The sequence below is a fragment of the Rhagoletis pomonella genome, unplaced genomic scaffold (genome assembly GCF_013731165.1).
Source record: "Rhagoletis pomonella isolate Grant_MI unplaced genomic scaffold, Rhpom_1.0 Rhpom_scaffold_00003, whole genome shotgun sequence".
Taxonomy (NCBI): Eukaryota; Metazoa; Arthropoda; class Insecta; order Diptera; family Tephritidae; genus Rhagoletis; species Rhagoletis pomonella.
The window spans coordinates 94,188,092-94,213,907 of NW_023458557.1; the positions used below are offsets into that span (position 1 = coordinate 94,188,092).

The 25,816-nt window shown below is 34.6% G+C and overlaps 2 protein-coding genes across 3 annotated transcripts in view; one reads left to right on the forward strand and one right to left on the reverse strand.

The window, feature by feature from the left end:
* LOC118735830 (protein sickie) overlaps positions 1 to 25,816 on the reverse strand; it is a gene marked incomplete at its 5' end in the record, with an annotated part of 194,092 nt that overhangs the window by 117,001 nt on the left and 51,275 nt on the right. The window contains 4 exon segments of one of the 2 annotated variants that reach the window (XM_036465806.1): positions 15,077 to 15,103; positions 15,273 to 15,638; positions 18,189 to 18,333; positions 19,227 to 19,936. In XM_036465806.1, coding sequence (XP_036321699.1) covers positions 15,077 to 15,103; positions 15,273 to 15,638; positions 18,189 to 18,333; positions 19,227 to 19,936 — 1,248 coding nt within the window. 2 annotated transcript variants of the gene reach the window in all.
* On the forward strand, positions 4,062 to 6,804 carry LOC118735832 (chitinase-3-like protein 1; the record flags this gene model as incomplete). The annotated part of the gene is given in 4 exon segments (XM_036465809.1): positions 4,062 to 4,233; positions 5,066 to 5,522; positions 5,639 to 5,886; positions 5,948 to 6,804. Coding segments are annotated over 4 exon segments (1,500 nt in total). The 3' UTR covers positions 6,664 to 6,804.

Sequence of the window (25,816 nt, forward strand, 5' to 3'; positions counted from 1 at the left end):
TAGGATGTATTTGTTTAATATGGGTATCAAATTAAAGCTGTTCATGAATGCTTTAAGATAGAGCACTTTTCAAATAGCTGGGTGACTAGGGTCTCGAGATATAGACCAAAACGTGGACCTGGGTAACCTTGGGTGTATTTGTTTAATATGGGTATCAAATGAAAGCTGTTCATGAATGCTTTAAGATTGAGCACTTTTCATATAGCTGGGTGACTTGGGTCACGAGATACAGACCAAAACGTGGACCCGGGTAAACTTAGGCTGTATTTGTTTAATATCGGCATAAAATGAAAGCTGTTATGTCAAAAGTATGCGGAAGCAAATAAAAAAAAAATTAAAAAATTCATGAATACCGTTTTAGTGAAAAATAAAATTGAGTAATGCGGACAGTTCTTTAATCTTCTTTAATATAAAAATTAATATAAAAATAAGTAGGGTTTTCCTTCCTGACGCTATAACTCCAGAACGCACGAACCGATTTTCACGGTTTTGCATTCTTTGGAGGTTTATAGCTAGGAAAATTCAGGAAAAATTTCAATAGAAAAGTATATGGTGTGTGAGTATCCCCCACGAAAATAAGTATGTTTCATTTAAAGTAGATGGTGCCATTGTTTAACAGCTATTCATTGTACTTTGCTCAGTTAATTTCATGTGACACTAGCGAATACCCGGCGTGCTTCGCTGCGCCTTAAAAGTAATTTTGTTTTGTTACTCCCTCTCACAACATTTGAAAATATTATTTAATATTGCTGTACATATTTGTATAGTAGGGAGATTTTTTCAAATTATATAAATATACGTTATTTGAATATTGAATCAATACACGTTTGAGGAAAGGGTGCGATAGTAGACTCCAGTTATAAGATTATAAATTAAATTTCCAAGAGAAAGTCGGTTCTTTACATATTTTCTAATTACCTTCGAAAATATATTAACTCAAAAAAAAAATAAACAATGCTTCATAGATCGATTTTTTTAAATCTAACTTCATAAAGTTCTTTAAAAATATTTTGTAAATGAGGCCATAAGAGCTTAGGGGGAGAGTTACAACACAAAAATACATTTAAGGCGCAGCGAAGCACGCCGGGTAATTGCTAGTAATAAATAAGTATGAAATTTGAGCTTGATTAATACATTTTTAAAAAATTTACAGCGCAAAAATAAAAACAAATCGATTTATTAGTTTTCCAAATATTTCGAGAACGGGGTGAGAAAAAAATTATTGAAAAATTACATATACACACATTAAAATTCTAAATTTTTTTATCAAAAAATTTGTATGTGAAATATTTTTCAAGAAAAAAAAATTAAAAACTATTTCTCTTCATAGAGAATTTTGATGTGTGTATGTGTGATTTTTGTCAAATTTTTTCCTCACCCCGTTCTCGAGATATTTGGAAAATCATTAAATCGATTTGTTTTTGTTTTTGTGCAGTAAAGTTTTCAAAAATTTATTAATCAAGCCCAAATTGCATATTTATATATTATTTATGTTTATCCATCAACCCTAAAAATTTGAAACAAATCAAACAAATGAAGTGTGAACCCCGTCCATTTTGGCTTGGAACGCCCCATCTACATATATATATATCGTCGCCTGGGTAAAAGATTGTCGCAAGCGTCATACGTACATACGTGCGTAACATACGAAAATCTTTTACCTAGGCGACGATATGCATATATGTTTCTGCTTAATATACGCAACGCAAAACGTAGTCCACTTATAGGATGCATGGAAAATCAAGCTATTTTTAAACACCACACAACAAACCATATTATAGCGGCGATCGCATAAACACACGCTAGCCTGTTTACACACAAATGCATTTCTAATGCCAGACGATTGCAAATTTCCGCTTGACGCCATTCATTTAACGTGTGGCGGAAGGCGGAAACTTGTATGGTGAAATTTGTAATGGTAGTGGTGGTAATACCTGTATCTACATATGTAGGAAAATGTTTCTAACATTAAATGTAGCCGCCTTCGATTCGCCAACACTTAGCGAGTGGTAAAACGAACGAAGTTAATGAGGTACAACCAAACTTGCCAACATGCAAACGCTCCTAGCCAACTTTGTTGTTGTTTTCAGATTAGAAATGGGCACGGGACTAAATATTCAATCCCGATTTCGTTCATTACCGAATCTCAAATTTTAAGACCCGAACCCGCCCATCCCGACGTCTTTCAGAATTGTACCGCGGTTCCCGTGGGTCCCGAAATCAATCGCTAAGAAAAATTCACATGTCTCAAATTAATTTTAAATAATGGAAAAAAAATATTGTTTTCGTCTCAATAAAACATCAAAGAGAAGATTTTCTCGGGAGTGCCGGCAAAGGATTTTGGTCCCGTCCCGCCCGCAAAATTTTTATGGACCTTCCCGGTACCGCCCATCTCGATATCCCGCGCTCATCTCTATTTCAGATACGAATTTTTCGTTAAACTAGCAGGGATGAATTCAAGGGAGCGGAGAAGTGGCGAATCGAGCAAATACTAGCAGTAGCCCCGAGCAATATATTAGTCGACATGAATTGGTTGGAAGAGAAATTCAATATAAGATTGTTGCGGAAAAATTATGTATATTGAAAAAAAAGGAGCCAAGGAATTGGGTGAACCTGTTTCTTAAAGTCCAAGGTGAGTTACGACTCAAGATTCGTTGAGAAGATCTTAGCAACAGTTTCTGGACAACTAGTGGCTTTATAAAAGAAGAAAAAATACTTTTTCGATGCCCCCCTCACACAGTCAAAAACATCCGCTCAGAAAATCAGCAAATTACGCCTTTAGTAAGACATTGCATACTCTGATCTCTCGTTCGGGGTCGATGTGTGGGCTCTTACAATTAAAATAAAGGATTCATATTTTACAGGCTTGTTCTTGACCTCATGAAACAATAGATATACAGTACCAGATTGACCGAACTTTGCCCGGAGTGCATATACTTTTTAAAGTTCTCAAGATTTGGATAGCTTTAAAAAAATATTTAGCAAAAAAAAAAAATGGATTTCGGTATCTTTCAAGTAAATTTCTTACTCCACAATTTAGGTGGCAACCCTATTCCGAAATATGCTGGAATGAATGGTACATATCTTGAGCGTATATGTACTGTGTATACATAAAAAATGCTGATTGAAATTAGCAAAATAAAAATTTGACCCTGACGGAAAATTTTTTCAAACCAAAGTTCTCAACAATACCTTTCATTTGATATCCATATTGCGACGTTTTAGATAAATTGTGTAGAATCGAAAATAGGTGGCAACCTTACATAACATTTTGTATATAGGGGAAGCATTGTTTAAGAACCTGCTCTTGGTACCCATGAATAGTAATATTTTACCTTGTTTTCTAAAAAAAAATTAAATAAACATGCGATTCAAAATAGGTGGGAGCCCTATTAAAAATATTTTTGGATGCGGTCCTTAAAATACCTTCCATTTGATACCCATATTATGATGTTTTAATTAATTTGTAACTAATTTCGAATAGGTGACAACCTTATATGAGTCTTCTCGGAGATAGTGCCTATTCAGATAACCTTAAAATCACAAATATTATCTGTGTACAAAATTTAATCGAAATTTTCGCCCCGCCCTAATACTATTTTTTAGCAAGCTTGGACTTTTGCTTTCCAATTTGAATGCAAGCAGTTTCCCCAGTACAGTAGATAGAAAAATATCCAAATACATCTAATAAGTTCTCTATTCGATGCATTAAACCTATGACGCATTTAACGTAAGTGACTATGTAACTGCTTAAGTTTAATACATCTGAAAGCAAAAGTAAAAAAAAAAAACATTCCTTACAATGCTATACTATTGCAACTTTATCACAGAAATTCTTTTGTCATAACGCATCTGATTCCTTATCATTTTAAGAAAGAGAAAAAAATAATACCGATATTTATCTTATTTATGCCGTATTTGCGAGTCATTGATGTTTCCTGCAAACAAGTAGATAAAAAACAAACTCAAGAGGGGAGTTTTTAGTAAACAACGCCAACTTTTCACAGAAGATCGAATGACTATAAATTAGACGAGAGCAGCTACTTTGCACTTAGTTGTTACTGAAGAAGTGTCAAAGGATATTAAAAGTGTTTAAGAAAAGAGAATCTTTAAAATTATTGTAGTAAAAAATTTTGACTATTTACAAAAGTGAAATGCTTTTTAAATTATTTGTGCTAATAGCACTTGGTGCGGTGTTGCAACAGAATGAATTCGCAAAGGCGGAAAATCGAAGTGAGTGATGTGTGAGGGAAAAGGAAACAATACATAATATTTTTTAGAAAAACTTGAGTTACTCGCTGACAAAAAAAAAGTGAAATTCTAACAACTTTCGAAAAATTTGGATTTATGGCTAAAGCTTAGAATCCAGCTCAATAAAAATCTCAATAAATATTTGTCATTATATCTGTTGCTTGAAAAAGCAAAGTTCCGTAAACATTCTTGAAGAAATAAATGTAGGAGCATTTTTTTCTTGCTGCAACTGATTTAAGAAATTTTTATAGAAGAAAAAATTTAAAAAGCGTTTGTTGGGTCAAACTTGATTATTTAAGGAAAAACTAAAATAGCTATTTTTATCGAAATCATTACTTATATTCTCATGCAGAATTTATCGATATAATTATCGATATTTTTATTAATAAATAATCGATATATTTATACTTATCGATATCGATTTTATATATGTATTAATATCTATCGATAATTTTGCTGATATATTTAACAATACAACTGTCAAAATATTTGTATCGATAAGTTGATTAAATATATCGATATTTCGACGCGTTTCATGAAATTTCGGATGTTATAGATAAAAAAAAAACAGAAAATTATGAAGATATGTTCCTTTCCAAAGTAAAAATTAAGGCAATATTGCAAAGTTCAATAGCAGTCGGACCCCAAGATGCAATTATCAAACCGGCGCGAGAGCTTTACTCATCAGTCAATAGCGTTGTAAAATCAATAATGAACTTGCTTACAAATTAAATCAATCGAACACTGATAAGCAATTGAAAAGATAAACAAATGTTAAAATGTTTCCTTACTGCATTCATATCTCTACTTACAGAACATGTCGTCTGCTATCATGGTACTTGGGCCACATATCGGCAGTCAAGTGGCAAATTTGATGTGAACAACATTGACCCCTTCTTGTGTACACACCTGATGTATGCCTTCTTTGGCATTGAGGAGAATGGTGACATACGCATTATTGATCCCTACTTGGACTTAGAGGAGAATGGAGGACGTGGCAATATACGAAAGTTCAATGCACTCAAACTACAGAATCCAACTTTGAAGACGATGGCAGCGATAGGCGGTTGGAATGAGGGTTCGAAGAACTTCTCAATTGTAGCAAATGATCCCGAACGTAGACAAAGATTTGTGCGATCGGTGGTACATTTTATACAGCGACATGGTTTTGATGGCTTGGACTTGGATTGGGAATATCCAAATCAGCGACATAATTTGACTTTTGATGATAAAACCAACTACGTAACGCTGTTGCGCGAGTTGAGAGAGGGGTGAGTTGAAGAAAGGAAGCGAAAATTACAACGAGAAAGTGATATAAATGAAGAACAAATAAGAGGAAATAACTTTGGTTGTTGCTCTCAATTAATTTTTGTTATGAATTCTATAGGCTGGATCCCTTCCAATATCTGCTCAGTGCGGCCGTGGGCTCATCAGCGGATTCCGCTTCACGCTCATACGATATTCCTGAGGTTTCTAAGTACTTAGACATCATCAGTGTCATGGCATACGATCTGCATGGGCCTTGGGATCCCGTAACCGGTAACAATGCACCGCTGTACGAGGGACCCAACGATCTAACCGCGAAGAATAAGCAACTCAACTTAGAAGCCATAATCAAGTATTGGCTGACACAAGGTAAGCACCCAAAGTACTCTCCTTTATTTAAATACCCTCTTCACTACAACACTAATTTTAGGCGCACCGCGTGAGAAACTCGTCGTCGGCGTACCCTTCTATGGACGCTCCTACACTTTAGCGAACGCAGCAAACCACACTGTTGGTGCACCACATTTGGGTCGTGGCATTGCCGGTCAATACTCCATCGAACCAGGCTCAATTGGCTACAATGAGCTTTGCGAACGAATGCGCACCGAGCCGTGGACTGTCGAGTGGGATGAGGCGCAAATGACACCTTATGCATATTTGGCACAACAGTGGGTGGCCTTCGAAAATCCACGCAGCATTAGCCTCAAAGCGCAATATGTGAAGGACAATAACTTGGCCGGTGTGATGTTGTGGTCATTGGAATCTGACGACTTTCGGGGCATTTGCAGCGGCGAGAAATATCCGCTGTTGCAAACTATCAATCGTGTACTCTTTGATGGTCGCACAGCGACAGGATTAACGCAAACCGTATTGAATTCGGTGGCGGAATCGATAAAGCGGCCGGAGGCGCCTGGTTATGTAGCGCCAACTGTGGTGGGTGGGGTGGATCAGCAGGGCATTGTGCCAAGGCCGCGTGGCAATGGTGAATGCGAAAATGTGGATAATGGTTATGTGCGTGCGGCAAAAGATTGTGGCAAGTTTTATTATTGCGAAAAGGGTGTGGCACACTCATTCACTTGTCCACAAAATTTAAAATTTGATTTGCTAACAACAAGCTGCAATTATCCGCAATTGGTGGAATGTTAGGCGATGGGAATTTATTGATGTGGATATTTATAGATTTGAAACTTTTTCTTAGAAACGAAAATGTTATATTAGAAGTTAAAAATGCGGAGTGAATTAATAAAAGCGCTACAACACGCATACACAGACCTAAAATTTGTCATTTTCATTAGACAATGGAAATTTTCAGAAAAATTTGCACTAAAATATTTAAACTTATCTGCAAGCATATCTTTTTTCGAGCTCGGTTTAGTGATTTATTTTTTTTTGGCTAAGTTAGACAAATGAATGTCTTTTGTTTCTTTTTATCACATTTCATTACGCCCCCAACTATCTTTCATTCAACGCTCTGTATGTACTTTCCAGCTCCTATACATTCATAGACACTTTCTCCCACCGACACTTGCTGTTTTAAAATTAAACTAAAAATCTCATTGTACTCAACTTTTTCTACAAGCATTATTGCTTAACTGCACTTCATGCTCATACATATTTACATACAAAAAAAGGAAGCAAGTGTCAATATGTAAGTAGACCATTCCAAGCATTTTTTCCACATATGTAGTTTTGATTGTGTTAGCAGCTTTCTAACAACATTCTAGCAAACAGTAGCACACCGAGAGATATGAGCGCTAAGTGCATTGAGGGTATTCTTGCATGAAAACTCAAGCCCAGAAATCCTAGACATCAAGCTTTTTTGGAAGTTTTTTGGAAGACAAGTAAGCAAATCGTTAGTACGATATGAAAATTTCCGCTTAGTTATACACTCCCCGTCATTTGAATAGCGCACTCTTTTAAACCCTTAGTATTTACAGTTGCCCTTTTGTTTATTTAATATCCATAAATTTTTTATAAAAATATAGCATATTCTACATGTAAATCCGATTTTCAAATTGTACACCAAATCAAAAACAAAAGTAAACAAAGGGGTGCGCTATCCTAATGACCAGCAGTGAATGTGCTAATATTTTTTCTTACAGGGCATGAAATTTTATTATACTAAAGCGCAAGTTTCAAGTGGCTACAAAATACCGCTGATTTTTCCGATTGCTTTTCTGTCGACGGAGCTGGGCATTTTCTTCCATATAAAATTTTTGTCGAGCATAGTTTGTGTGGAAGAAAATGCATTACACTCTCAAAAAAAAAAAAAAAAAAAAAAAAAAATGGCAAAAGTCAACGGTATTTTGTAGCCACTTGAAACTAAAATTGCATGGACTACAAAGCTGCATACCCAAAATCGTTCTAAAAATATTATTACCCTATTCACTGCTGGACATTAGGATAGCGAACCGCTTTGATGACGTTCTTTTTTTTTTTTTTAATTTGTATAACATATGAAAATCAGATTTACATGGTTTTTGTAATACTAAATAAACAAAAGGGCAACTGTAAATAAACACTAAGGATTATAAGGGTGCGATATTCAAATGACGAGGAGTGTATGTTTTCGTTGTTCGGACCAAGATCTTTCTGATCTGCAACCAGTTAACTCATTGCTGGCTTCGGCCATTAGGAATACTTTCAGAAATTGGATGCATATTTCAATCAGCAATGTTTGGGAGGCATAGAAGTGCTGCAGTTGAGCTAAATACGTGCGTGCTGCAAACTTAAGAGTGACGGACAAATTTTGAGTGTAATGGCTGACCATTTACACAACCTCTGTGGTAGGCTTATTTGACAACCCGAGGAGAGGCAACCAGCCTCTAACAGCCTGAGATTGAGCACAACTTTTTGTGATTCTGCCCCGACTTTGCATGGCTTTGTTGTCTTAAATAAAAGTTCGATTTTTTCAGTATAAAATATAAAGAGTAGAAAATTAGTAATCTAACGAATGTTAATCAAAAGATGTAGTCTTTAGTCCAATTTGCAATTAGGTAGATAACGGTAATTCCACAACCCCCTGCGACCCGTAAATTAATACCGTTTTCTTTTCTACAATGAAAACGCAAATTTTTTTTGGAAATGAAGACGTCATAAATTGCACTTCAAAACGATTTCGTTTGCTTCATTTAGAATTACTTTCATGCATGAATACCCACATTGCTTAGAGAAGTTTGCGTGAGCACAAATTTGCATATTTCCCGTGTTTTGTGCATAGTGAAAGCGTTTATGTAAATTCTTTAGCGTATACAGAATGCTGAAGTAGATGTATGTAGAACTACATGCATACATAACGCACTCAGCGTAAACTTTCGACCGCAATGATATGAAGGGCTACTAAGGGCAAGCATATCGCACACCTACATCTAAAGTGAGCTAACTACAAAATTCATAGAGTGAAATTTAACTGCTTGTGGAGCGTACATATTCAAAACGATTAATAAAAAAACAGGTATAACAGAAGTTTTTTAGTTAATGAATATAATCATGAGGAAAAAACATTTTCATTAATTGGATGTAAGTCATATGAATTGATTTATGCAAAAAATGTCCTAAAATTTTTTTGAGTTGATCGCACTTTAGATCTAGGTGTGCGATATGTACACATGTATGTCCATGAGTGTGCTACGCATTAAAAGAAAAGCGTCCTATCATCGTCAATTCTATGTAACTGAGTTTTTAAGATTATTTTAAGAATAGAGATTTTTTTTTGCTTTGTTTTATAATTTTTCGGAATATTTGTTCAAATGTAATTTCCGATAAGGTCGTTGATGAAAAACTTCGAAGAATGCGCAGGACCGCTCGCGATATGAATGAATTCATACATATTTTGTCAATAAAATATTGTTAAGTTAAATTTTACGTATAAACTAATTAATATTTGAAAAAAAGCCAAAATATTTTTTTCAAAAGATCATTTATTAAAAAAAAATTATTTTAATAGCTCTATGTAAATTGGGTACGAAAGAAATTGTAGAATTTTTGCGAATCAAATTTGCATGCTTTTGGGCAAATTCACTACTTGCAACTAGCAATTTATAAAATGTCCAACAAATCACCAGAAAAGTCATATGAATAAATAAATTTCCATAACGTCCGACGTCAACTGTTCATGTGGATGGATATATTAAAATGATTCACAAGCACCATAACGCATACATACATACATCATATGGCAAATTTGCATACAGCTGCACACACACTGCAAATGAGTACCAGTTGTGTACAAAATCGCAACGGCAAAATTGTCTGCATAACGCAACAGTACGTACATACAAACGCACTGAAACTTTAGGCAATCATTGACGAAACTTTTGTATGCATTCATTCGTTCAGATATTCAACAACTGTCCAGAAAATAGCTACATATTAGAGATGTGCGCGCGATATCGGGACCCGTGGGACCCACTTTTTTATGTTTATTAATACGAAACGAACAGCAAATAAAATCGCAATAATTAGAAGATGCCAGATCTTTATTTTTTTTTAATAATTTAGAATTAATATGAAAGTAATGTGAATTTTTCAAGTGATAGATTTCGGGATCAAATTTAAATGTGGCTACGTGTATCGGTTCATCATACGCCCTGGCAACATGCTGACTGCTGTTATGGTGTAAGTAAGTGCGCTTTTGCTGCTGCTGAATTTCATATTTGCATGCGGAATAGACATTGCCGCTTTGTTAATTTTGGACCAAAATTGGTAATGTTTTCCTTTCTTTACCGAATTTGGTAATTTTTTTTTGAACTTCATATGAATTCTATGTAATGTATGTGGGGGTCGCGTAAATCTTTCAGGACTATCTTCAAACTTTTTTTTTTGATACTTTCGACTACTTGTATGTATGTACATTAGGGTGTTCCAAAAACAGTAAACTCGGAATTGTAATGCCCTCACCCCCTAGGATTGTTCTATATCGAAAAAAGTATACCCCTATTTTTTTATTTTGAAATAAAAAAATATTTAGAGGTCGCTCAAAGCGCTCAAAGTTTTCCATGTATTTTTATATGGGGAAAAACAACTTCTCGTAGAAATGGTATAGAATTCTTGAAAACCAATATTTTTCGATCGGAAAACTCGGGTTCTCTTCAGGAGACTTTCAGTAATAAGACCCAATTGTTTGTTTAACCATTTTTTAATACTAAGGATTTTTATTGGTCCTCCCATTGAATTTTTCGGGGTTTTTGGCGGACCTATAAATTAAAGTTGCGATGAAAAAATGGTTAAATAAAAATTTGAGTATTATTATTGGGAATCTGCTGCAGACAAATTGAGTTCTCTCATAGAAAAATATTGATTTTTAAGAATTCTATACCATTTCTACGAAAAGTTGTTTTTTCCCCATACAAAATACATGGAAAACTTTAGGCGCTTTGAGCGACCTCTAAATATTTTTTAATTTTTGAAATAAAAAAATTGGAATACATTTTTTTCGGTATAGAACAATCCTAGGGCGTGAGAGCATAAAAATTCCGACTTTACTTTTCCACGTGTATTTTTGGACCACCCTAATGTACATACATATATTGGCCACAACTGGACAAATGTTGGTTTTGGTTTTCGGAACTGCACGAGATTTTTTGGAGCACTTTAGGAACATTCGGAATTACTTTTCGACATTTCGTGTTCAATTAGGGAACTTTGGGAAATTTTTATGACTACGAGTGTTATTTCGAACTTATTTTTGAGGATTTTCTAGACTTTTTGAACATTTTGAAGTCTATCGAGAACTGCTGTATAATTTTTATAAAAAAAGGCAACGATTATCCGTTTCCCATTATGCGGTCGCCCCACGGCAGGCAATGGCAAACCTCCGAGTGTATGTATTTCTGCCATAGAAAACAGCTCCTCATAAAAAATACAATCGTCGTTCGGATTCGGCGTAGCAACGTATGTAGGTCCCTTCCCTTTGTGTGACAACATCATGACGCACGCCACAAACCGCAGGAGAAGTTCGGCCAAACACCAACTTTTATTATTATACATATATTGGTTATAACTGGACAAATGTTGATCTTCAAGTGCTCCAGCTTTCGAGGTTTATTCGCTTAAATACGGTCATCCGAGTAGCCTCATAAAACAGTCCAACGAAGTCAAGTCAGATGATCTCGCTGGCCAAGTGACATTCCCTCTACGGGAAATAATGCGCCTGATAATTCTGTGTTGCAAAAAATTGTGTGGCAACACTGTACGGAATGCTATTAGTGTCAGTACATCAGACACATATCAAACACCCTATTTGTAGACGTTTAAGTATTACAGATATTTATGAAAAAAAAAATAAAAATATTTCTCATTCGAGTCGCTTAATTTTTCCTGCCCGGCTACTAATTTTCTGCTGTCATTGCGCTTCTTTTCATTCATTTCTCAGCGCCAACGCTCACGTACAAACATACTTAATATCCATACACATGCTCGCCCGTGTACAGCTTTACCGACACACGCGTTTGCACTTCCTTTATTTATCCTTCATTCATTCTTTTGTTAGCCACTAACTAACTGCAACATTTTTTCTTCAACTTTTTTCTGCTCTATTTTGTTGGTTGCTGTGGCAATTTTCGTTGAAATTATTATAACTATAATATATACACATACACAGTTGTATGTATCATCTCATTTTCCACTTTACAATTTATTTGCTTGGCATTCATTGGCTAACGAGTTTCATGATGCTTAATTTCAGTAAAAATAAATAGCTGTTGGCAATTGAGTGGTGGGTGGCGCATGTGCGGAGTATTCATATTAAAAAAAAAATATTGATTGCATCTGAGTAAATTAAGTATGCAAACTTATTGTATTTAAATTAAGTTATTAATGATATCATGATGGTAAATGCAAATAGCTTTTAAGAACAAAAATCAAAAGTTTAGTGAACTGCCCACCGAAGCTGTTGCTGGAAAATTTAATATTTACTACATATCGTCACCTGAAATGCAAAAAGACGTAACATCATCGTAACTGAAAAGTCGTGGCTAAAATTTTTTATTTTTTTTTTTCATTTAATGACAACTCCAACGTAATTCGATGAAATTCATCATATCAATAAAAAACTGAATTTTGAATTTTTTATTAGTTACGTCTTTTTGTATTTCAGGTGACGATATAAAGATTTAGTAAAATGGAAGAGGTATCAAAAAATTGTACAGCTATGACCCTGTCACAAGATATGTATGTGTAAGAAATATAATGTTTACAGATACCGATCCCTCACTACTTTTGGAATTTGTCAGAGATTCGTAATGGAGATGTTTAGTAACTTTCTTCTAGATTTAAAGTTTCAAGATTTTTTCGGTATTTTCTTGGAGTTAATGATGTTTCCGAGAGGTTTCGGGGCTTCTCAGAATTTTTCCGACACTTCTTGAGGTTTGGTTTGTAATAACTCCGGGACTTTTTGCGATTGTTCGTGTACTTGGAAATTTTATCTGAAAATTTCTGAAAGTTTTCAGGTTCAGTGGTACATTTACATGATCATTTTAAATATCACTTTCTTCTTTTAAAAAATTTCACACACTTTTTTTCAAAATAAAAAAAAATTCTGATTTGAAAAAGTTTGAAATATGTACCCAAATTCCACATAAACTGCCGGCAAAAAGTATTGGCACACCTGCTGTTTTACAATGTATGCAAAAATTTTTATTGTAATACTTTTGCGACATTTTTTATATAAAAATATGGTTCATTCTACAACAACAAAAAAAAATAATAAAATATAATTTCTAAACTTAGTGCAAAATTTTCAAAAAAATTCAGCAAATTTCCATGCAACTTTTAAACTTTTTAATCAGATTTGTTTGATTTTTTTTTTGAGTATGTATACAGATTTGTAGCCCAATCTTATTAGCCAATTTTATTATAAAGTAGAAGTTCTAAGTGGCTACGAATTACCGTTGATTTTTGGCATTTTTTTTTCGAAAATACCCAGTGGGAATATGTAATGTATAGTAATCGAAAAAATGCATTGCATGCATTTACATTTTTTATACTAGAATTCAATGGGGTACAAAACTGCATACTCAAGAAAAATCGAAAAAAATGTAATTAAAAAGTTGAAAATTTGTATGAAAATTCATTGAATTTTCGCGAGTTTTACGCAAATCCTGAAAATTATATTTTCGTGGTTTTGTAGTAGAATGAACCATATTTTTATAAAAATTTAGCGGAAAAATATTGAATAGAAATTGGTGCATATATTGCTGTGCCAATACTTTTTTCCAGCAGTGTACTTACAAATGCCATATTTTTTTTGTCTCTGATTAATAAGTAACCTTACTTGATTCTGTAGACAATTAGACCAGCAGACAATTATTAGATAGTAAATTTTTAAATTTTCGAGGCTTTAAAATGCATAAAACAAAGTGGTATAATCGAGAGCGTGGCACTAGCTATCCTAGCCGAAATATTGAAGTGGAGCTGGCGCAGCCCAGCTAACTTGAAGAAATTGCGTCGACAAGACATACAGAGGAACATGCTAGCTTATTTCACCCCCGGCGTAAGATGAAAAAAAAAATAAATAAAAAATAAAAAAATAAAGCTGTTACACACGTCAAACATATTTTGGTATCAGGAATGCCAAGGCTGAATCCGCCAAATGCAAAAAAAAAAGTCACAAATTTTTAATGGTACTCCCCCAAACGGTTTATTGATTAAGCCATTCTCCTTTCTCCTACAAAGTTCGAATTTCACCAAAATTGGTGAATTCTCCCCCTAGTTGGCATCCCTGTATGGTGTGTAAATCACAGTAAGTAGACCATTTGCAAAGATAGGATAAGATTACAGCATAAAGTGAGTCAGGTTGCATATAAAACGACGCGATTCAAGGGTACAGCTGACAACTCTGGTCCACTTAATCGACACTCTGTGCCAGACCCTGCTGAAGGGGAAAATGCGCTAGAAGTATCTGCATAGGAGTTAGTTAGGAAAAAATCTATGAAAAAAACGAGATGCTTGGAAGGACATGGAATTTGCTGATCACCTTTCTAAAAGTGAATGGAAAAAAATTCTCAGGTCGGGGCAAATCAAGTTTGAAACAAAAGAAATAAAGCAAATTAAAAAATAAACCTATGTATTGTACATATGTGTTTGAAAAAATCCTGATGGTAGAAAGTACTTCGTAAATAAATTAGCTAGGATCCCTATTGGAACGCGCCCTCGCTTCAAAATATATTTTCAAAGGTCTGCTGAGAACTATAGATGGTAATGTAACTCACTTAGGAATACAAAAAGTACGAACAGCTAACAAAAAAGTTAAATGAACCAAATCCAAAGCAAATATAATAAACAATATTATATCAATAAGAATATCTAAGTAGTAGTAAGAGTAGTGAACACAACGATATATAACTGCATTTATGTAGCTGCTAATTTTAATACTGCTCTAGGAAATGATAAATTTTGAAGCGCAAGAAGAGATTATTTAGCAGAAAGTAAAATTTTTTGTTTTAGAAATTCAACGCAATTATTTCAAAACTCAAATGTATGCAAGCATATTAAATCTTAATTTTATAAAAAGCTTAAGCGGAACACCAAAAAAGCGCACTAAAACGAATTTATTTTTCACCTTGGATATGTCCTTTCTTTCAAGTAGCTTTAGAGGAGTTAAAAAAGTTAGAAATTATAAAACGGTGGCATCAAAAATTTTCAAAATAAGGTAAGGCAAGCAATTTTTGTTTGTTTTTTTTTTTTTAACGAGATTAAAAACGAAAAAATTTAAAGCATAAATTTACTTATGTAAATAAAATCTTCAGTTCACTCACCTTATGCTATTGCTCCGATTCAGTCGTGGACTCTGCACATACGGCGACTCACTGCCCGCACCGCCCATGCCTGCAGCGCCACCGCCTCCTCCCTGTGGCATTACACTCGCCGCCGCTGCTGCTGCCGCTGCGGCTGCTACTGCTGCGGCAGCATTACGATGTTGCAACATTTTGTGACTATGGCGTGTCATTGCTGGTGAACCAATTTGCATATTCTCCAGTGAATCGCCCTCAGAGAGACGACTGCCAGCGGTATTGCTATGCTTTAGCCACATGGCATATGTGCTGTATTCGGGCTTTACCTCGGCATAAGTTTGCGTGTCCGACAATGAGCCATCGATCAATTTGCCAGGACGATTGGATATTCTGAAAGGCGAATGGGAAATACATATTTCATGTGCACATAACTATTTTTTGCTTGCATTAATGCTTTATAAAAAGTGTAGCTGTGGATAATTCATGGAGTTATCGTAATAAATTAGTAAAATAATCGCAATAAATGTGTACAATTAGTGGTGTTTAACGGCAATTAGTTAGCCGCATATGTTGATATAGGGTGTATCAAATTATGCAACTTTTCTTTAAAGGACAAACTGGCACATACAGTGACAGTCATTTGAATAGCGCCGCCTTTTGATCCTCAGTATTTAGAAATTTCCTTTTGCTTATTTAATTTTCATTAATTTTAAATAAAAAGAACAGAGCATATTATAAGTATAATCCGATGCTCAAATTTTATACAAAAGTTATAAGACCCATTGCAAATTTTTTTTCCAAAATTTCAAACAAAAAAAAATTAGAATTTTGAGTTTTATAACCCGTTATTTTTAGTATAAAAGATGCAAGTTGAAAACAATCGCGTTGAATTTGAAAATTATTATAAATCTTGTATGAAGCTTGAAAATTGGATTTACAAATATGCTACATATTTATAAAAAATCAATGAATATTAAATAAACAAAAGAAAAACCTGTGGCCTGTTTTTTGTTTATTTTACTTAGATTAGTTTTGTTTACTTAAGTTCTCATTGTATTATTTTTTAATTTAATTTAGTCTCCTTACACTATTTTTCGCTATGAATTCAATAATTTTGAGACACCCTATAGTGAACCTGACTCGCGTCAGACATTAAGCATAATTAGCCAGTGGTGCAAAAACACATTAGCGGTTAGCATGGCTGCAGCACATTTTTGCTTTTGCTAAACATTAATTTTAATATTTATTTTTAAATTTTATTTATCTTAAAATTTTGTCAGCGCACATTCCGTTGACGATAAATTTAATTTTGCTGCATAGAAAATTTTGCTCGGCATTTTATGTTTGTCTCTCTTTTGATGCATCATTGTGCTGGGTTTTGTTGGAAAACAAAAATTAATTACATTTATTTTGAGCAAAGAAAACCACAATATTTGTAGTAATATAGTATGTGTGCACAATAGGGTGCGTCAAATTGTTCGGACGAAAGTTTTTGCACAAATCGTATGGTATATCCGGTTCTATAGATAATTCTAGGAGAAAATGTAGAATAAACTAGAAGTCAGAGATGAGTTTCTAGCACGCGCATTTAAAAAAAAAAATCTGTTCCCCTTTTTAATTTTAATTAATTTTTTAAGTTTAAAATTCACAAAATGGATATATTTATGTACTTTTTATACATGGTTTAATTTTGTTTATGCGCATACACTCAAATATTATAATTTTACATTACAGTGTTTAATTTGTTTCATCAGTTGCAGAACAAAACTACCCGCACTGACAGCTAACAGAATTTTAAACAACAAAATCGGAAAGGATGAACATTTGTGCTAATGAATAAATAAACAAATAAAGCAAATGCAGGAAACTAAAATGCAGACATTTTATATACAAAAGTTAAAAAAAAAGTTAAAAAAAAATACTATATCGTGAAAAGGTATTTTTTTCAAAAATGCACAGGCCCGAAACTCATTTCCGACCCATTGGTTTCTTCTACACTTTCTCTTAGAATTATTTGGAGAAGCAGAAAATACAATACGATTTAGTAAAAAAATGACCTACCCTAATGTACAAGCATAAAATAACTATTATTTCGGACTCATGTGTGCCGCAATGCAGTAATTATATGGGCAATGAATTTGTGAGAGATATCAAAGGCTATCCAGCCACTTCACAAATTTTGATTATTATTTGGCAAATTAATAGTAAAGTTTATGATTGGATTTGAGGTAGAGGAAAATGAATGGGCCTCTAAGGATACTAGCGATAATAATTCCTATTATATTCTGGATTAGAGAGACTATTTAGCGTTTTTGCTGCGCTTGTTAGGGAAAATTGCCTCTTTACATATACACAGTACACCGTATCACCTTACAAGCAAACAAAAAACGTTCGCCGTACACCTTTTATTTAAAATAATTTTATAAGACAATTTCGAAAAAAATATTCTACTGGAATAATACAAATACTTTCTAAGCAAAAGTTTAATGATTATTGAACAGCTGTAATATACTCACATTAGGATGGTACGTTAGGGTGAAAGGAACTGAGATCTGGTTGGTAAACTAGAACGGGGTAAAAAGGCGAAAAAAGTCCAAATTTCCTTCGAATCGAAATACTTCCTTAGCAAAAGTTTAATGGTTTTCGGCGAGCTTTAATTTACTGGCATTGGGGTGGTACGTTAGGGTGGTAGGAACTGAGATCTGGTGGGTAAGTACTTGGAATTGCCTGACAAAAATACTTTAGATGAAAGGATGTACGGCGAACTTTTTTCCTGGTACAGTCTAATATACAGATACATATAGGTATAGATAACTTTTCAAAGAATTTTTCGTTACGAAATTGAAAAATTTGTAACTTCAGTTAAGATGTGAGTTAAGTTCTCAAAATCTTTACTTACTACTAGAATTGATTTCCACACAGATACCAATTAGCTCTTACCTATGCTGAAATAGATGCAAATCCGTGCCCGGTTTCGGTAAACTATGAGAACCAGTAGCTAGACGTTCACGTATCGATTGGCTTAACTGGGTAGCGCCGGGACCAGTCAAAGAAAAGCTGCGATGCTGAGCACTGGGAGGAGCTTCTGGAAAATTTAAAGTTTTTTTTATTATTAAAATGTAGGTAAAACTATAAATAAATGACTATTAAGTAAGAAAGAAGTTAATTCTAAATTTGAAAAAAAAAAATTTAAATTTTTATTATAAAAGATCGAAATCAGAAGAAAGATCTTATTTCTAAATACAAAATTGCATCTGCGGGCTCAACAACGATACAAGTCCAATATCAGTATTTTGTTATTAAAATCAAAAACCGCACAAGTCACGCACATACACCGCTTTTCTACTCATTTCACGAGTTCAATCAGCTGTGCTACGTGGACGGCTATGTATCTAGTATGGTGACATGTGAGAGAAAACACGTACATGTCCGTGATTTGAACGGGTTTTGATCTTAACAAAAAAAAATTATTTTGGACTTGAACGGTTGTCCAGCACACCGATTCAATTAGTGAATAGTAACGCGTAAAATTTCGATAAGTTACAAAAAACAATCTAAAACTATCTCACATGCGAAAATGCATATCGGACCTTTATATGAAAAATTCTAATAATTTTTTTTCAGTGTGGTTTAGGTAGGTTATCATGAGGAAATTTATAAATTATAAAACAAAAAAAATGTAAGTAATTTTTTAAGTCTAATAAATTCGGTTCAGAAAGCTTTAAACAATATTTGAACACCCAAATTCATAAAAATAAAGAAGATTTTAAGTGCTTGATATATCGAAAATTTGCATCAAAATGTCCTTTATAAAGTTTTTAATAAAATTTTTTTATTAGTAAGGTCAAACATTTTTATTATTTTTCTAAATCATTAACCGGGTTTTTGTGTATTAAGATAACGACATTTATGAACTTCTTCGTATTCCTTATTTAAACGAAAGATAAAAAAAAAAACATTATTTCGTACTCAACTCACTTGACATATCGTTGGGCAGCGTTTGCGTACCGCCCGACACCTTCCGTCCGCCAGCACCACCACCCCCACCAGTGGAGGCAGTGCGTGGCACCGCTGATACATGCGCTGTACGACCCATGCCACCGCACATGCCACCCGGCGAACCGGCAGCACCACCACAACCACCATTTGCTAGACCACCACCGCCGGCACCCATCATTGCTGCGCCCATCATTGCTATATTTTGTTGCTCTGCCGTTGCAGTAGCACTGCCATTGGCACGCTTGACATAGCCAAAACTGGGCGGTACACCCTTTGTCCGACCGGACGGTGAACCCTGCTTGGAAGAGCTGCCACTACCGCCGCCCATGCTGCGCCTTGAAGGCGATGACTTTTCAGATTTCTCGCCTTTGTTATGGCCATGGCCATTTAGTGGCTCCGGCATTTTTGTCCAGTTATCACGCCCATTACGTGAATTCGAGCGATGTACGCCCACAACGCCGGCATTGGAATGGTGCGCATGTTGCGAATGCTGATGTGTGTGATGTTGTGGGCTGGCATTGGCGCTGGTATTGCCAGAGCCGCCGCCGCCGCCGCCGCCGCCGCCAGCACCGCCGCCACTGGCGCTGTCCATTTTTGGATTTGAGCCACCGCTCGAGCTGGCCTGTGAGGCAGCAGATGAAGGTGGTGCGGTTCCGATGCTATCGAGACTGCCACGGCTGTTACGAATGCTGAAAAGAGGCAGAAAGGGAGAAAGAAAATGAAAAATTCCTATTGAATATCGAGTTTCACAAACAAAAAATTGCATTGATGTAATTAAAAAAATATTTGCACATAAACTTCCAAGCAGGGCTTGACAATAAATGAACCTATTCATGAAATTCGATTTAATTAATCTCAAAAAATAAAAATAAATTTGCTAAAACTTTTGCCTTTGCTTAATTTTTCCCTGCATTCAATTCAAAGCATTTCAAACTTCTTATCAGCGCATTTTCAATTCCCATCACACAACTACTTTGCCATTTTTCTATTTATTCAAAGAGCACAGAGTTGGCTGATTCATTGTACAAGCAAATATTTGCATTTATATGAGTTTATATGCTTGTAAAAAGATTCACATACACTACACATAAGTACATATTTTAAGTATTTACTCAGAGGTCAAAAGCTGCAGCCAGTGTTGTTGACACTGCACTGCCTCGCATTGCATTCGCGAATTGTTGTAAGCAAGCAAACAACAGCTGCAACAGCGGCAAACAAAGGAAGTCAAATACCCCAGCTGGTACGTCTGTCCGTTTGTGCGATCGTAGCGTTCCTACCGCTTGCATAGCGCCCTTACATACATACATAGTATGTTTTTGTAAAATTTTCATTTGGCGAATATGCCTAGTGGCACAGTTTAAAACATTTGCATTTGTTATTGTTGTCATGGCAACACAACTGCCTACAATGTGTTAAGTATCGATTTAATTTTTTTTCGCGAACTGCAGAAAAACGAAAAGAAACTACGTACATATGTACAGTATGTTGGGAAAATTTAAAATAAAAATATTTTTTCAATGGTATAGAATGAGCTCGTTGGAAATAATTGGACACTACTTTTCATTACCTTCTGTATTAGGGTTACTCTAATTTTTAAAAACTAAGTTGATATATAGGCACCAAATAAATTTGTCTACATCTGTTGTGAGGAAATTTAGTGATAGGTACGAAAGCTTGAACTTGAGATCTACTTATATCTACATATATTTAACATCGAGGCTTGAACCAGAGATTTCACCGCCCTATCCTTCTTTGAGAAAGGACCCAGTGGAACCTAGCACCGACGTGCAATGATCAGGGACCGAAATTAACCGTTAAATATCAATTGCATTTTTATGACCGATTTAAATCGTTTATGACCTATAAAATTAAATATGAAAATAACGGTAATATAATTTATCGAAAGAATTAAAACCATAAAATAAAGGCCAAATTTGACCGAAAAAATTAAAATCCAATTTTAACAGTTAAATTATGATTTATTCTATAAAGACCATGACTCTTATGGTCCCTGACAGTGATAGATCCTGGCCGGATAAAATTCAAGTTTATAGAATAATTTGAGCCTTCGTGACTTGTGCTAGTAAACCAACTTCAGGGACATCAAATCTCGCATCCGCCTTTCTACAACAGTACAAGCAGGGTTGCCATTTTGATAAATTGTTACTAAAATTGGTAGAAAAAAATTAAGGCTGGTAAAAGGGTAAATTTTTTTATATTTTGGTATAAGTATTTTGTTTGAAAAATAAATATAAATTTTCGTTCCCGCTTTATTTTTCGTAGCTATCTTTATATTATAAATTTCTTTCCAAAAGTGTAGTATACTTTATTGCATTAAGTTTCGAAAGCTTTAAGGCACACTTTTCATATAAACACAGATGTATGCATAGCGAGAAAAAGCTTATTTTACTAGAATCGTTGGGAGCTTTTGATTGTCTAAATATTTTAAAGGAATCTTTAAATAAGAAGAAAAAATGTGCACGATTGTTCGCAAAAAAAAGCCAACGCCAGTTTTTATAAATGGCAATTGTTAAATGCGAAAAAAGCGTTTGAAAATATTAGCTGGACATACCCAAAAAAGTTCTGAAAATTCAGAGAAAAAAGTTCAAAATTTTGACGAAAAATGTTTCATTTATTCTAAATGTTGTATATATTTAGCTTGAATCCTTGATTTTTAAGGGTTTACTTAAAGCGCCACCATATTCTTATACAACAAAAAGTTCCTTGATACAAATTTTTATTTTTTATTGAAATCACTAAAAAATAGAACAAAAGAAGTTATTGGTAGATATTTTCCTGATTTGGTAGATTTTTTTCAAGTGGTAAGTATTTTTTCTCGTCAGTGTCAACCCTGAGTACAATGTCACCTTACGCTTATACCCTCATAGGATAGCCTGTTGTTTAGGATAGACTTTATAAGAGATCGTTCGCGGAATAGCGCTGCTGGTAGCACCATATCAATACTGGTCTTATTTCGGAACTGTAATACGCCTCTCATGCTGGGTTCGTCTTCCGAAGTACTTGACCTCAAAATATTGCTTTAGTTGTGTTGAGAAAACTATGTGAAAGCAATTTTCAGTGCTCAAAATTTATGAGTTTAAAATTAGTATTTCTTTCGTCATAAATATGATTCTGAGACCGGTCGACCAGACCGACTCATTTCAGACTCTTTCGGTGTCATAAATTCTTAGTTGAACAAAAGTAACAAAGTTCACCTAGAAGTAAAAGTTTATTAAAAATCCCTCTCTAATATGACTCCTAACGAGGACTCATATTGGCGTGCTATTTTCTGACTATATTTTGAGGTCACAATTAGGGTTACAACTCAGAATTTTGAGACCTTTCTGATTCTAAAATGAGTCCGATTGTTCATAGGGACGTTGTTCAAAAAAAATCTCCTAAGGTGAGAAAAAATTCACAAAATTTAGTAAAAAACAACAGCAGAAAACTTAGAATAGTTTTAAGTGGAAATGTTTCTTCAAGATATTAAATATTTTAGAATGTCTACACATGCCCAAGCTAAAGTAATGCCTTCTAGAAGCGAAAGAGGAAACGCTTGCCAATTTTTTTCGATTCCAAATTCGTTTCTTAGGTCAATACATTACCACAAGAATAAATTGCTGGGTATCTCATGCGCAAGTAGTTTTGTTGAGTACCATGCTCATAGAAATATTCTAACATGTTGTGGTCATATTGGCAGCTCTACGAACGCTGTGCATCACGCTCTAGAGAAGTAGAAACACCGAAATAGGAGGAAATAGGGAAGCACTGCCAAGCCGATGGATAGCTAAAGATGATTAATAAAAATGGCTGAATAAGCTAAAAGTATTTCAGTAAGCGTAGATGACGGTAATGTCTTAAACTACTTTCAAAAAATATAGTGGCATAGTCATCTTTAAAATAAAGGCGGATGTACCCAGTAAGCATTTGGGTTGGCGATCAAGTCGAGATCCAATAAAAATTCTAAGGTTCAAGTATACCTCAAATGGAGAACCAAAAGCTTGGATATCATTTTGAATTAAAACTTGATTCAACTTTTAGTCAAGCCTGGGGAAAAATGTTGGAGAAAAAAGTTTTATATCCACTTGAGAATCAAGAATTGCTCAATGATTGGAAAAATGTTTGCTTTCCGCATATAGGGTAAAATTCGTTGCAGCTTTTTGACATAATTTTCAATCGAAATTTAAAAAAAAACTGCAACTAACTCTAAGCGTCGACTTTACTTGCGGCTATGATTATGCCCATAGTGACGAAGTTCTATTCAAGTACGAACACCCCTACGAGTACTATTTTTAGCTCACTACTCTTTTTTACTCAGTTTTTATTTTTATTCGTATTGCTTAATTGGTAGATATCAACAGGCCAAAAAATTGTATGCCTTGCAAACATTTTCCTCTGTCATAGTTGACATATTTATGGGTGTATTAAATATACATAATTTATTATCATACTATACGCTTGATGGCATATTTGTGCTTTGCTAGCTGGAGCAATGAACTCTTGACTTATAATATTAAAGAGAGCTATTTGTACAAACACTTTGACCATTCTAACGAGTTTATGCAAAATATAACTGTGCAAAAAAGCTCTCTACACGGAATATATTTATTCTGATCCTCCGTTTGTAAATAAGGGCAACACCTGATTTTAATTAAAAAACTTTTTAAGTTCAGTACGGAATTCGAAATTGCTAGTGCGGAATTGCTGGAATTAATGGAAATTACTTAAAATTTGAAATTCTCCAAAAGATGTCCTTGTACCAAATTAAGTTTCTGCTTATTCCGCCTGCTTGTATTATTTTCAGTATAGATGAGCATATCAAATAATGAATTATACTTACTTCATAACCCTTTGCAACTGCATTTGCGTTGATAATAGCGAAAATTTCATTTCAATTGAACAACTCAAATAAGAACAAAACATTCACTCAGTACAATCAGAGCGCTGAATTCAAAGGATATGCAGTTATGCAAATGGTAACAGCTTACACACAGCCATTGCAACAAAACAAACAAAATATTAGCAGCGATGGCTGAAAATCAAGGGAATATGGAAATCGTTTGATAATGAAATTTCGAAAACATACATACATATGTATGTATACTTAGAAGCAAAAATATTCGAAAAAGAAAGAGAAACGACAAACGATCGATAAAATTATAGAAAATATAGCAAAAAATCGAAAGATGGAAGAAGAAGATAGAGAAGCTCATTGATGTTTGAAGGACCAAGAAGTCTGGCAGACTGGAGCGTTATGTCTGCTAGAAGCTGACGAGCAATGAAGTGTTGTGCAGTCAGTGAAGCGCTGACTATGACTAGACTGATGGGAGAGCAAGTGCAGGGAAACGGATGCTATGGATGCCATCATGACGAACACACAAATATCAAAACTAAAAGTGCTTTGTGAATGTAAAATTGTATGCATATAGAAAAGCGCATTTGTGTGCAATCATGCAGCAATGTTTTGAATGGTTTCAAAATATCAGAAGTGTTGCGGCAACTGCAGAATTTCGGGCGACTGCAATAAATTTGTGGTTATCCACGAGAATGCAGCTACACAAAATATGCGGTGACAGCGGAGAGCAGAGCAGTAAGAGGCAAACATCATGGTTGACTGGAATGAATGCAAAGGCATTTTACAATTAGGATTGATAAGCAGAACTGTGGTGCTCAGTGGTTCATTTGAATATTCATGATTGAATAGATAAATAAATGAAGGAGGTAAGAGATAATTTTTTAGCTAAGGGGGAAGAAGAAAAGTATTTAAAATGTTCACAATTATTTAAATCTGCTGTACGCTGGATTTTAGTGCAAAATTTTCCTCTAAAAATTAAATTTAGACAACCAAAGCTTTAATAATATTTAATATGGCGCCTAAAAATATGCAACGATTTTCGGTTAAGCATCTAAAGTACGTTTGACTAGGGAAGGTATCACAATTGCCCATAGACTGACTATTAAACCCACTTTTTAAGCTTTTTCTTAGCACTTCTTCATCTCTGAGCTTCTTACGCCGCAATAACATAATTTTCACTCGTTCATATAATATAATGAATAATTAAGCCGCAAAAAATTGTATGCCTTTAGTTGCTGTCAACAGCGAGGCCAACACCATTTATACCAGCAACAATCACACCCATCAACAACAACTCCCATTGCACACCTAAGTTCCTTAGTAATTCACACAGAGTAGCAGCACACCTTACCGCACAACAACAAAGCATAAATAATATGCATGCATATACTTAGGGTTAATTGAGCGTGATATATGATTTTGCCGCAGACACAGTAAAGCGCTCAAGCGTTAAGTAGGAAAAGGGGAACTGGGAATAAAAAATATAACAGACTTACATACATGCAATGTAAAAGAGAAGCCGCTTACGGTTGGGCAAATATTTGTTGTGGAAAAATTAGTTTAGCAAAATGTATACAGGTGAGTGAAAAAATAGCACAAATATCATATTATTGCCATAGGCTTAGATGCGTAGCAACATACCATAGTAATACATACATACATAGATACATAGAAAAGGAGCTGGACGGCGTGGGCGTATAAAAGAGAAGACATT